The sequence below is a fragment of the Podarcis melisellensis genome (genome assembly GCF_964234715.1).
Source record: "Podarcis melisellensis genome assembly, chromosome: 11".
In the NCBI taxonomy this organism is placed as follows: Eukaryota; Metazoa; Chordata; class Lepidosauria; order Squamata; family Lacertidae; genus Podarcis; species Podarcis melisellensis.
Window position 1 is genome coordinate 50,363,370 of NC_138543.1, and position 14,592 is coordinate 50,377,961.

Consider the following 14,592-nt stretch of genomic DNA (forward strand, 5'->3'; position numbering starts at 1 on the left):
GGCAGGGAGGTAGGCATGGTGCAGGTGCACTAACAGGAGATGCAGAGTGGCTCAGCTGGTGCATTAACACCATGTAACCCTCCTACCAGGAAACCAGTGTAGCAGCTCTAACCCAGCTAGAGAGCCAACCTGGTGCCCTTCAGATATTTTGGACTACAGCTACCATCAGCCCCAGGCTAGCACTGGGAGCTGTAGTCCAAAACATCTGGAAGGCACTAGGTTGGGAAAGGCTGCCCTAACACAATGCTAAATCATCCTTGCAAATTGTGGAATTGATGCAGCTGAAGTTTAACCCCCTTTTATATCCCACTGGTTCACTGGAGCTGAAATCCCAGAAGCATTGACGAGGCGAACAAACTATACTGAGCATAGTGGATCTTGCTCCCAAGTAAACATGGATTGAATTGCACTGCACTGCACAAGAGTTAGGTGCATGCTTAATTCTCTTCCACCAACAGGACTTGAAAGTGCTTTGACAAATAGGTTTGAGTTTAGCTGGATCACACATCATTTAAATTTGTTGCAAGTCATGGGCGTATATCTTTGTTGATGTCTCTTAGAGTTTATTTTTATATTGCGGCTTTGAGCATGCAACCACCTTGGGATAGAGCGGAATAGAAATAAATATTTGTAAACATCTCATGTCTTCAAAATGGAACATGACAAACATTTCTATTGTTTATGCTGCCCATCTGTTGTATATGGGATAAGAGTAGTCTCTGGGATGTGAGGCTACAAAAGCCCATATATTTATATGTTCTAGTCCTCTGCATACAGGAGGGTACGTCTATGGTGGGATTCACCTAGCGACCTCTAATGTCCGGTGTCCCACACTGATGGACAGCACCAGATCTGGGAACTTTATATCAAACAATGGCATAGGAATGGCTCTCTGGTGAACTCCCCACAGAAGGCTGAACAAGTGCTCTGTAGGACTTTTGGTTCTTTCCATAGTGTCTTCCACCAGCAGTCTTTCCAGGCTCATCGCCAGAAATTTCATGGTGCAGTAGGTGTGTGCATTTGTGCTTACCATTGCAAGTGAGTCTGAAATGGTGAAACCCCAATAAAATCTGATATATGTAATAATTATTTAATTGAACCGCATAGGAAAAGGGAGGTTGGGGCATGTCTAAAGGAGACTAGGCTCACACAGGCAGCCTGCAGAGCCCCATGTCCTTTCATCTGCAGCATGCCCTGCTGTGAGATATGTGTGCATTATTATATCATATATCTTAATGAATATATATCTGCTCAGAAAGCTGTGTCCCACACGTTTTAAAGAAAGTTGAAGTGATCCAAATGCAGAGGTCCAGCTGTTAACGTGCTCTTCTGCTGACTGAAATGTTCTCTCGTTACGCTTTCTACCACAGAGCTACCCATCACACTCCTCAGCAGACATCAATTCCAGTCTTCCTCCAATGTCCACTTTCCATCGCAGTGGCACAACCCATTACAGTGCTTCTTCCTGCACACCACCCGCAAATGGGACAGATAGCATAATGGGTGAGTTGACAAGCTGTTTTCATGCTTGAGGAATGTCAAGCTTCTCTTTGATTCCCACAAGATTCTGCAAGAGGGAAGGGGCCATGTTTCATCAGTTGTGTCATCAGAAAGGATTGGTTCTCTATGCTTTTCAAATATATTATGACTAAAACGGTGTGGGTGGTTAAAGTCCTTGCTGCACAGATGCCTGCACAAGGCTCACCTCTTGTCAAGTTCTTTGGAACTAGAATTTCATCTCTACATACTACAAGCACAGCCACTTGCCTTATTATTTCCCCATTATTTTCCCTTCCCTCCCCAAAAAAGTGTTTGCTTTATTCAAGTTACGGATATGCCTTAAAAAATTACATGCACAATGAGTTTTCTCTCTGGACGAGAGAAACTTTCACAGACCATGGGTATCAACAGCTGATGTCCTAAAGAGCTGTGAACACAACAGTTCCAGTTTCCTGAGTGGATCATGTGAGGATATTAACTGAAAACGATGCTTAAGTCTGTGCAGAGCATTACCCATGTGTTTTCAAAGGTTCAAAGCTATGTGGCATTCAGTCAGCCACTTACCAGAAGAGATTTAATGCAGCATATGCTAAAGATTACTCCAGAATATCTCCCTCATTCATGTATTAATCCTGCTTTCTACTCTCACTTTAAATGACATGTTTGAATGACATGACGCATGGCAGTATGTGGCTTTTTTAGTGGAAACATTATGTGTGCTTTCCCTTGAGGCCTTGGTTTTACTGTGATTTTATTATTAGAACAGTCACATAATACTGCACTTGATTTTTTTTTTTTTTACAAGCGTGTTAAGCTTCCAGTGCAGTGGGGTGATAAACTGTCATATGGCACAGGAGGGACATGAATTTTTATCCTGCTGTGTCAGTACTTCTTATCTTAGGAAGAGTGAAAATATCAAATTGACCCAAGTTTCCGTTCTCTTTCTTAAGTCTTATAACCATAACTCTTGTGCAACTCCGAGATTTGTGTTCCATCCAGGAAGTTGATGCCGGGTTGTAAGAGTTTTGCTTGTTAACTCACAGTATCTGCTTTGTCAAATATATAGATAGATATAGATACAGATACAGATATAATTTGGCTCAACTAAACCATGAGAACAGAATATTGGGCTGGATAGGCCTTGGTCTGATCCAGCAGAGATCTTATTATACTCTTAATCAGAGTCACTTCTAGGTTGCATCAACATTGCTTACTTTGTCAACATTTTACATGCCTGAGAAGGTTGTAATCTGAGACCAGCTTTCATAGTGAGGTGTTTGGGTCCTGGCATTAGTAGTATTCAATTTATATAGTCTACCCATCATATGCCGAATGGCTTCCAAGCTGTTTACAGGTATAAGATCAATTATAAAATCCATTCCTAATTCAAGTACACAACAAAATAATTCCATCAATGCATTAAAGGCACCCACCATCAAAATATCTAATAAAACAAACTGGTTGAAAAGCATCATAATTAAAATGGTTAAGAAACAGTTTCAATGCCTAAACCAAGTGTTCCTTCAAAAGCTGGTGGAATGTCAATACTTAGGGAGCTTCTGGTATTTCAGCAAGGAACGTATCAAGTAAAGTGGTACCTCGGTTTTCTAGCATCTCGGAAGCTGAACATTTAGGTTTTCGAACGCCGAAAACCCAGAAGTAAATGCTTCCGTTTTCAAATGAGTCTCAGAAGTCAAACGGCTTCCACTGCGTATTTTTCAATTTTCTCCACTGAAATTGAAATTATCCCTTTGCGCCTCGGTTTTCAAATGTTTCAGAAGCTGAATAGTCTTCCAAAATGGATTATGTTTGAAAACCGAGGTACCACTGTACTTAGTAAGGTAAAGGTACCCCTGCCCGTATGGGCCAGTCTTGCTAGACTCTAGGGTTGTGCGCTCATCTCACTCTATAGGCCGGGAGCCAGTGCTGTCCACAGACACTTCCGGGTCATGTGGCCAGCGTGACAAGCTGCATCTGGCGAGCCAGCGCAGCACACGGAACGCCGTTTACCTTCCCTCTGGTAAGCGGTCCCTATTTATCTACTTGCACCCGGAGTTGCTTTCGAACTGCTAGGTTGGTAGGCGCTGGGACCGAACGCACGGGAGCACACCCCGCCACGGGGATTTGAACCGCCGACCATGCGATCGGCAAGTCCTAGGCGCTGAGGTTTTACCCACAGCGCCACCCGCGTCCCTGTACTTACTTATACATAATGCTGGCATATACCAGATACTTACATCCTAAAAAATCCTAAAAAGATTTGTGCCAGAGCTCTTCCAAAAATTAGTTAGGCCTTCTCCCTCAAAATGGAGGTGCCCAAAGTGGCTCAGGTGAACCATAAAAGCAACCATTAAGAAGGCATTAAATGCCATCAGGTGGGAACAAATCTATAATATAGGAAGGTTGCCATGAAACTCAAAGCTTAGCAAATCTAAAAAGAGCTAGGACTGAATAAAATCAAGCCTCTTTATTCATATCTTACTAATGTAATACCTTATTATCAATATCATTAAAACATAGTACAGTGGTACCTCGGTTTACAAACTTAATCTGTTCCAGAAGTCCATTCTTAAACTGAAACCATTCTTAAACCGAGGCACACTTTCCCTAAAGAGGCCTCCCGCCGCCAGTGCCCTTCCACTGTTTGGATTCCATTCTTAGACTAAGGTAAAGTTCACAAACCAGGATACTACTTCTGGTTTTCTGGAGTTCATAAACCGGTTCATAAACAGGGCTGTTCTTAAACCAAGGTACCACTGTACAATAAAAAACAAGGTCAAATGCACCTGTTGAGAATCATAATTGAAATAAACAAAATCAGTTAAGATTCTGAAGCACATTATAAATGATCATAGTTGAATTGTTCATTGCACTCTTCAACCCCTCCCAAAGGCCTGGGACGGATTATTCAGTAATTCACTAAAAAGCCATATCCTCAGGCCGTGATGGAAGACTGGCAGTAGGGAAGCAACAGAATGGATGTTACAGAGAAAATGCCCTAACAACACATTCCCACCAAACCTTCACACAAGAGGCCTCACCAGAGGACCATAAGAGAACAGGCAGATTCATAAACAAACATATATGGGGTTGGGGGGATAGGAAAGGGACAATCCTTTAGCTACTATGCCAGAAATGTGCAGGATTAATCACTATATCATCCCTTACAGTTATATCTTCATGGAGAATGGCTGAGTCCCTTCCCAAACAGGTTCAACTTCTTAATATGTCATTGCTGTATGGTCCCGATCCTTGACATTTCCACGTCAGCAGATTTGCGTTCCTAGGCATCCCAGTTCCCAATCAGGACCTAGATTGCAGGGAGTCATTCCCACTATGGTTACATTCTCATGGAAAGATGGGCGGGAGGAGCTTTTCAGAACAGCATCTGGCTTGGCTATTTTGCTTCCAAGACCATAGCCAGAAACTTTATGAACTATAGATAGATAGCCAAATAGGTTTAAAGTTATTTAACATGCAGTTTAATATAAAGTTATTTATGCTGTAAACTTCCTAAGAACCATTGATCTTAGTAGGATTTGCATTTGAGAATACACTTGTACCTTGGTTTGCAACCATTTTGGATTATAACCACGTCAAAGCTGGAAGTGCATGTCCCATTTTTTGGATTACAACCCCCTTTTTTTGGAGGCCCCATTGGCGAAAGCACCTGTTTTGGTTTACAACCAGACCTCCGGAACGGATTATGCTTGTAAACCAAGGTACCACTGTACATGATTAGGATTGCACTGTTACAGTACTAAATATTCTAAAATAAAATGTAGGATTATGCAATAAATAATAAGGGCTCAGTGTTTATCAGTTGCCCCAGTGTCATTGTAATTGCCCATAAATCTGGAAGGCAGAAGATTTACTTCGTAGAGTGCAGTACTGTCTTCATGGTTTGCTTTATATAGCCACACAAATGAAAGAGTTGGTGGGGGTGTAATGTCAGAAACCTGAAGATTCAAGGGAGGACCATGTAATATCTAGGTAGGGGCGGGGGTGTTTTCTTGAACCATTTGGGAGCTATCTTCCATCTTGGCATGCTTAATCAAGTTTACTCCTGGTTCCTGCGTGTCACCAGTGGTCCATGATTCTGTGATTTTAATTGGATGGTTATTTGTATGTATTGGGGAGGTGGGTTTCCCAGCTCTGGATTCTTGTTGTCTTTTATGTTTTGCCCTATGGCCCTGAAGGCATGGAGTCTCATCTGGTCAATAAATGGGAGGTTTTATGTTTAAAAAGAGGTAGAATCAACTGAGAGCTGTCCTATCCTTACTATCTACTTGATGTCTGCTTAAAGACACGTGAGTCATTTAGAGTTGCCCAGGACCCTGGGGCCTTTAGACCACCCAACAAAAATTCCAGTTTTATCCCTTTGACATACATTGAGCATAGGATCCTAGGAACTGTTGAATTTTTAGAGCCCGCTTGATAATAACATCCAACTCAAGTAAGGAAAAGGGACCTGCAGAAGTAACCTTTTGTTCGCCAAGTTTTATGCTATTTTTATGCTTTTTTTTTAGCTTTTGCGCTAAAATAAATTATTTTATTTAATAAGAGCTTACATTTTTTTCATGACAGACTGATAGCTTGCTTCATTTCAAGTTTTCATGAAAAAGGGTTTGTGCTCAAATTAGCCCAGAGGAGGAAATCAGGAATAGCCCACCTCCCTAGTTGTTTTGAGTGCTCTGAATGACTCTAGATCTAGGGTTGCCTGTCTCTCTGATATAAATAAAGATGGGGTGAAGGCAGCAATTCAGTCCATTCTGTGGGATAGCCAGTGTGGTACCCCCCAGATGTTGCTGGATGACAAATCCCATCATTCCTGACCATTGGCCATACTGACTGGGGAGGTGGAATCAGCAATATCTGGAGGGCATCTGTTGGCTACTCTGTGTCAATAGACTTAGACTGTGCTGTCCCATACAGTGCAGGAAATGTGAAGGCAGTAAATTAAGACCTCTGTGTCCCCTTATTGCAGGGAGAAGTGAATGACTATGTAGGAGAAGTTGTAGTTATTTGCAAAACATCCTCTTCAGTTCTTTGAACAGAGGGGAGGGAAAAAGAGAATGCATTCAAGGCCTGCTCCAGTATCTTCCTCAGGGATAATCATGGAATTGATGGGGTAGGTAGGGTCCTCTGGGAAAACGAAAGTATATCCTTTGGGTGTGGGATTCTGGTGTGCAGCACACATAAGGTGATTCAGTGCTTGAGGTATGTTTGAGATTTACCACGGCAAACAAAAATTAATGCTAGTTAAAGGGTTCACGCAATGCAATTAGCAATAAAATGCAATTGAATTATGGATACCTGCACCAAGAATAGAAAATGGGATTATTTTCCTGCCTTTCTTTTATGTTCATTCTTTTGTTTTTCAGCAAACAGAGGAAGTGGAGCAGCAGGAAGTTCACAGACAGGCGATGCACTGGGGAAAGCACTTGCATCTGTAAGGAAATATTCACTTTGGGATCACTTGCATAGCATAGACTTGAGTCAGAAACAGTTACCAAATATTTCGGAACATGAGTACCATGTGGGATAGATTTCATCACTGCTAGCTAAAATAAATTTTTTTAATACTGTAGTGATGTTGCGCATATATATATATATGAAGCTTTCTGGAGAATGTAGATAATTTGGGGTGAGTTGTTGATGCCCAACTCTTGCTTTGCACTCTTCCATTCACTTGACATGAAAACTCAATAGCAATAATGTTTCTGAGTATTGCTTCTCATCTTACGTTTGAAAGGCAGGGTGGCTTCTCGTGTATTCACGTGCGTGAAAATCTAGGGCACACTTCCACTACAAACTTAAACCAGTTTTCACCCAGTTCCAGTTATGTATTTTCATCCAAGAAACTCTGGGATTTTAGTTCCTTGTCAGGGTGATGAACATTCCTGCTCTGCATCACATAATTGATTCCCAGGGTTCTTTGGGAGGAAGCCATGACAGTGAATCCCATTTAAGTTTGTAGAGCAGTCATACCCTCGAAGTTGGAGCTGCAATACGTGTGTTTATCTCGCAGCCTGGATGCTCTGTGTCCAGAGTTGTCCTTAACACAAATCCTCTCCACAAGAATGAGTACAGCTGTGACTTTCAAATGTAATTTGAGCAGCGAGCCAGAGAAAGGATTCATTGGGAAGGGATTTGGCTTTCCGTTTTGTGTTTTCCTTTCAAACCTCAGGGGCCTTTAAACGCTGCCCTAACTGTGCTCAAGCTGCTTTTCTGCGAGCAACTCCTGCACAACTGACACATTTTTCATGACCCACTCACACGGGCAAGGGGGCCGATAGCTTGGGTCCTCCCTTCAGAATTGGCACCGCCCGCTGTTGTGCCGATTCTGTGGTCAAGCCCTGCGCCATCGGCTTCTCTTCAGCCTCTGTTCACATGTTGGAGTTTTTTTTAAATGCTCTACTCTCTGCTACCTTAGAGAAAGCAGCTGCACAGCCTTGGTAATGTTTAAAGGCCCCCCAAGTCTGTTTCTTTGCAGTGGTTAATATTTAAAAGTCAGTGTTTTAAGGTCTGGGCAGTCATCTCTTAATGCCGCAGTACTTTGTGTATGCTGACTTTTAAAAGAACCACCACTGCAACTTAAATTTTCTGGGCAGAGTGGATTCCACTGAGTTCTCATGAGAATTTGACATTTTCCGTGTCCAGCTAACATGTGTTACAAAAACAGCCAGGGGTTGGGGGTTTATCACAATTTCTGTATGATAGATGGATACAGTACCCCCCCCCCAAAAAAAAAGTTATTTAGCAGGTGCCCCAAGGCATTTATTTAACAGGGAAGATGATCAAGGGCTAATTAATTTAATTGCCTATACATAACTCAGAGGAAGAGTTCACATATAGGCAGCTTAAACGGTCGCCAACATGGGTTCCCAGCATGCTGCCCATTACTGGATAATTGTTTGAAATAAGAATCAATTATCTATGCCATCTAACCGTGTCATAAGCGATATCTGGGTATCGAGCGATATCTGGTGGGTCTTACCTGAATAATATAAAATATAACTCATTCTCAACAGGTATAGCCTGTAGCAAAACCTACTTAACAGGTGTAGCAACCGGACTATTCTTTAGAGCAGAGCCCTGCTGATGTTGCTGTACTCCAACTCCCATCATCTCTGAGTATTGGTCGTGCTGCCTGGGACTGATGGGAGTTGTAGTCCAGCAGTATCTGGAAGTCATCAGCCTGGCTACCCCTGCTTTAGAGCTCTCTGTAATAAACATGGCCCACTTATACCCCTGCTTCCTAAATCTTCACTCTGTTGTAGTTGTTAAAATAAGTTTAGCTTCAAATAGAATTACTATCTGAAACCTTCATATGTAAAGCATTGTGTAAAATACATTTCAACCATAGTGCAGACTGTAAGGAGTATTAAAACTATTACAAACGATAAGGAAAGATAAAACCCTGTGACAATTAGAACTTTCCCTTCAGCACAACTGTCTGGTTCTTCAAGATGTTTTTGTCATGTTGCTGTTCACAGCATATTTACGTGTTTTAGGGGCTAATGGTTATAAGGAGGCAGAGGTGGTGTGGTTTTTCCCCCTTCCTTAACTATAGAAGTGCCATAGGTCTGTCTGCATCCATTAACAAATGGGTTTAGAATAATTCTTTATCATCTTTTAAAGATCTACTCTCCAGATCACACCAACAACAGCTTTTCATCAAATCCTTCAACTCCTGTTGGTTCTCCCCCTTCTCTCTCAGGTATAGTGGTTAACATTCTACTTTGCTGAACATTTTGGTTTTGTAGAAAGTAGTAGATCCTTAAATATAGCCCTTCTCTGCAAGGTAGGAGAGCTTAATTGTCCCAGAAACATTCACCATCTTAATACTAGGGAAGGTCCATAGCTTGGTCATTGTTTTCAAGCTTTGCATGCAGAAGTTCCCAGGTTTAAAATATCCAACTAGAGCTGGCAGACCGTGTCTGAAACCCTGGAAAGCCACTGCTAGCCAGTGTTGACAGTACTAAGCTAGGTGAACCAATAGTCTCACTAAGTGTAAGACAACTTCCTATGTTCCTAATAATACACACAATCTGAATTTTGTACTTGTATTGATGGAATAATATATTTGAGACATTTCCCCCCCTGTTGTGCCACAAATCAGTTTTCTACCAGTCTTCCTCACTAATGTGTGATCCTAACACTTGTTGATAATTTAATTACAAGAAAATTGAAGGCACCCCCCCCCCATTGTCATGTGAGTTGATCCTAGAGGATGAACCCAAGAGTGTGAAATTTGCCAAGGCTACACAAATCAGGTGTGCATCCCATTCCATTCTAAACAGCAAAATTTTATCAACTCCTTGCTTTGCTATTCCCCTACCTCACCAGGCAGTCAGAGTATAGCCTGACTCCAGTTTGCTAGATAATCTCTACTGTGCTCAGCCTTACTCGGCTTCTCTTAAGTAAAGAGTGAGCTTGGACGGTTAAGATGCTGAAGATATATCTTAACTGGAAAACATCCCAACATCTAGGGACAACTCATATGCTTTCTGAATTCATGTGTTTATCACATGAGAACTATGAGAACTACATGAGAGAGGAAACATGTAGCGGGGATTTTTTCTACACTTAGAATCATAGAGGTGTAGAGTTGAAAGGGACTCAGAGGGTCATCTGAAGCCTAGTTAAGGAGCAATGACCCAACTGTGCTTCCATTTTCAGAAGCCCATCCACACACTCAAAGAGTTAAGGCGGCAAATCCCTTCATTGCAGAGTGAAGTGAATGACTAAATGGAAGATGCTTCAGTTATTTGCAATGCAAAATCTACTTTTTAATTGTTCACATCTTCCTGTGGCGAGCCCCATCCCATTACAAGGGAGGTATGAGGGCAGTGGCAAAGCAATGCATGATATTGGATAGCTTCCGCTGCAATCCTATGTCTACTCATAAATAAGCCCCTTTGAATTCAGTGGGACTTATCCCTGGGTAAGTGAGGTTAGGTTTGCACAGTGGATGCTGAGTAGATAACCCAAGTAAGTATATACAGGATTAACAGAGCCACTTTACTAGCACATGCTGCAACAGATTGACTGTCAAAATCAAGAGAATTAAGCAGTCTAAATAAATATAATGGCGGAGAAAAGAAGAACCTCTTGAACAAATATTTTTTTATCAAAATAATACCTTGAGAGTATAGGTTGATAACAGTTGTTTTTCTCTTTCTCCCAAATGGCACATTTTGATAAATATTCCAGAGTGAAATAATTATACTAAAGTTCTCGAATGAACCTCTGTAAATTTAGACCACGTCCCTTAATCTAGACTTTGAAATTTCTGATTTTGCTTCCATGTGCATCCTAAAAGTTATTATTGAATGTGTCAAGTTATGCCAGAGATAGTCTAGAGGAAAAAAATGTTGATGGCTCTGCTATTATTCAGAAAGCCAGTTGTGTCATAGAAGGGGAAAGTCACATTGTGAATATCCAGATTATTAATCTCCATAAGCACATTCTGTAAGGAAGAGCTTCCAAAACAACATTCGATCCCTGGGTGTTCAGTGTGACTTCATTAGGAAACGGATACATTACCCTGTTGACCCTTTTGTATTGGACTCTTAAGAGCAATAAAAAAAATGAGAGGGGGGTGGGGAGGTTGGCTGGCTGAATAGAATGACACAAATTAAAAGGCAGCTTCTTTTAATACTTTTGAGAACCAGTAACCAAATGTGAAAATTGCAGTGCAGATAGGCAGAGTGCATCAGAAACTTTCCCTTTATTTGGTGCATTGAAATGAATGGAGTTTATGGAACAGAAGAATGGAGTTCTTATTTTTTAAAAAAAAACACAAAGCAGCTTGCCATAGGTTTGATGATTCAGTGATACTGTCTCCCATTTATAGAATTATGGCACAGTCCAGCCGTCCCCTTAGCACTTTTTTAAGAGATTGATTCTTGCTTCAGTTGGTGATACCTCTCTTCCTGATGCAGCTTTTAGTAGGTACAGTCAGTGAAAGTTTGCATGTTAGCGAGTAATCTGGGGAACCTTTGTAGCATGTATCGTCGGCATTTGCTACAAAGGTACTTTTTCTTTTCCTTAATCAGCATATATTTTGAAAGTTCTCCATAAGTCTGTTTTGTATGTCTTATCTAGGAAAAAGCATTTACATGTCTCCATATTTATTTTTTTTAAAAAGAAGCATTTTGTTTGCATAGTTCCGATGGTAACTCCCATTTTACTATTAGCAGGCACAGCTGTTTGGTCTAGGAATGGAGGGCAAGCATCATCATCTCCCAATTATGAAGGTCCCTTACACTCTTTGGTATGTTTTTGACTGGTGACCTCCTTGGTGTTAGTATTTTATCTGCTGTCTACGTCTTCCATTTCTCACCCACTTTTCTAACACAGGTTTTTCCTTTTGCTGGTGATTTGCATTGTCCTTGGAATTTTCACGGTCCTTCTGACCGTTTCCATACTGGTGTGAAACTTCACTCATAAACCATTAAATATTTGTAGATACTTCCACCCCCACCTTATGCACTCTTAGCTGATAACTAGTGGCAAAAAACTGAACACATGAAAAATGGGGCACAAAATGCAGAATTTGATACAGAAGGTAGGGATACCATACATGGTACAGAGGTGCAAATTTGAAGGAGGAAAGGCTGGCATTTGGTAGAAAAAAAACAGCATTGTGTATTAGTGCTGCACTTGTTTATGACAGTGGAATCACTGAAGATTCTAATTATGGAATACTAAAGAAATGATAGAGAGAGTTTATTTAAATGGGAGGGTAAGAGAAGTCACTCAGCCTATAATTAATAAAACCTTCAACCTTTTTTGTGTTGTCAGCTTAGTTGGGGAGGTAAAGGATCATAGCATAAGCATACTTTTGATGTGCCATCAATGATAGTGAATGAATGTATTTATTTATTTATTTATTTGTTCGTTTGTTTTTTAAAAAAACCAACAACAGTTAAGATAATTATAATCTCTGAGTGGTTTACATAAAAGCAATAAAAGTATAAGAACATTCAATAAAATTTCATGAAGACTAGATTAAAAGCAAAACACAGTTCTGTATCACACCAATTAAAACTAAGCAGTGTAAAACACAAAAAAAAAAAAGTTAAGTGTCTAGGAAAACTGTAAAAAAAAAAAAAGCTGATAGGAAACAAATGATTCCCAGTTTGGGGGGTGGGGTGGACAGAGGACTACTGGGGACTTCAGGAATGGCCACATAATGCAGACTCTTGGAAAACTCAAGTTCAGCATCGGAATTTCTGTCGACTTTAGAAGTATTATGAATTATAGCATCTAGCTATTAAGGATGCAATGCTGCTGTCATGAGGAAATGTCAGATATTATTTATTTCCAGATGATATTCCTGCAAGCATGCATAGTGTCAATGGCTGCATTGTTTATCTGGTTCTAAGTAAATTCCAGATAACCCACTTTCTGCCACTGGGTGATTTTTGCAGCTCATCAGCATGTTATTGAGGTTCCCATGGTAGGTACTTTTCATGAGGAGGTTCAGCTTTGGTTGGTGTCCTTCACCTATGCAAGAGTTACCCAACATAGTGCCCTCCGGTTCCATCAACCCTAGCCAGCAGGGACAGCGGTCAGGGATGATGGGAGTTGTAGTCCACCAAAACCTTGAGGGCACCATATTTGGCTACCCATAAGTCATAAGAGTGTCCAGCAAGTCTGAAAAAGTTGACTTTGAGGTCATCTAACTAACATGGTAATCTCAGCACAAGAATAATGTTACAATAAGAAATAGTGATGAAGATTGGTCTGGATTTCTTTTTTTACATATAGCTTAGTATTCTGCAAATGGCCTTTTCCCCAGAATAGTCAATGTTTATTCTCTTTTTCCTGGTTAGATGGTAAGAAAAAGGCATTAATATGCCAGAGATCCAAAGAACTCCTCAGCTAGTTCCATGAAAAAAACTTCAATTTTATGAATAATAACAAAACCATACCCCAAATACCCAGAATGCTGCATAGCAAAAGGTTTTTAAAGTAATTAAAAACAAAACATAGCTTATGGCATGGAGTGGAGAAGGGTAACGATTAAGTGCAAGTAGTGTTATGTGCAAGATAGCTTGCACTAGATTCTCTACTCCCTGGTATATAATAATGTTATGTTAATATCAGCCTGGCCTTCCTAAGGTTGCAAAGGCCTGATTTGCATGATGCAGGAAGCCAAAATATGGCTCATAGGAACAATGAGAATGTGCAGGTTCCTATAGAGAAGTTGACAAACAATTTGCTCCACCCCAGTAAGTCACTACTGCAACATGCTAAGCCAAGGTTTGGCTTAGTGTGTTGTCCAAACTGGGGCTAGTGGTTATGCTCTCTCTCTTTAGTAGCCATTAGCTGTAGCCAAAGTTTGTTCTTGGCTATGGGTTGCAGTTAGTGAGGATACAACTCAACCGAAAGCCCCAGTTTGGACAGCACACGAAGGCACACCTTGGCTTCCTTCAGCATGGCAGTAGAAAAGACCAGGGAGCAGCTAAGCTGCTGTGAGATCCTTTCTGGGAGCTCTCACATTTGCATGTTGTGAACCAGGCCTGTGTGACTTCAGAAGCTTCCTTGGGAATTCTGGTATGAACTGCAGAATAGGCAAAGCAACACACTGCTTCACCTCATTTTGCAGTGAAAGTTGGCCCTTGGAAGTAGCTCAGTGAAGCAGACATTCAGCTTCTTAAGAATCAATACCACTGCTCTTTCTGGCTCCAGATAGTGAAATAATGCAGTGGTGATGAGGCTGCTCCTAAGAACAGGTCAGGATTTGTATATAAGTGTTGGTGAAGGTGAATGACACAGCTTACCCCAGGGTTTGTTTTGGGGGGATTGGTACATGAGTGCGTGTTTTAATCTCAATCTAGCTGTGCAACTGATGTGGTCAACCTGTTTAAGGTGCAATTGTTCTGAAAGTTATTTGGGCCCATAGCACCACAGGGAAATGGGTGGCAGCCAGATATGTTCTTACCCTTTTCTCTGGTTGCATGAGAATAATAGGCCCTAACAATGCTTGCTGTATGTAGGTCACAGTGCACAACCTAACTAACTTTAACTTGATATTAACAAAGCCACAAGGGAATAAATGAATATAGGATTGCAGCC

At 41.0% G+C, this 14,592-nt stretch overlaps 1 protein-coding gene across 18 annotated transcripts in view; it reads left to right on the forward strand.

Moving 5' to 3' along the window:
* TCF4 (transcription factor 4) overlaps nt 1-14,592 on the forward strand; it is a 335,303-nt gene that overhangs the window by 284,172 nt on the left and 36,539 nt on the right. For 14 of the 18 annotated variants that reach the window (XR_014172702.1, XM_081929733.1, XM_081929732.1 and 11 more), the window contains 4 exons: nt 1,371-1,503; nt 6,885-6,952; nt 9,145-9,223; nt 11,706-11,782. Coding sequence is in view for 17 of the 18 variants with exons in the window: in XM_081929733.1 (XP_081785859.1) it covers nt 1,371-1,503; nt 6,885-6,952; nt 9,145-9,223; nt 11,706-11,782 (357 nt within the window). In the remaining variant the exon portion in view is untranslated. The remainder of the gene's footprint in view (nt 1-1,370; nt 1,504-6,884; nt 6,953-9,144; nt 9,224-11,705; nt 11,783-14,592) is intronic. The other 4 variants (XM_081929729.1, XM_081929731.1, XM_081929726.1 and 1 more) reach the window with 2 other exon arrangements.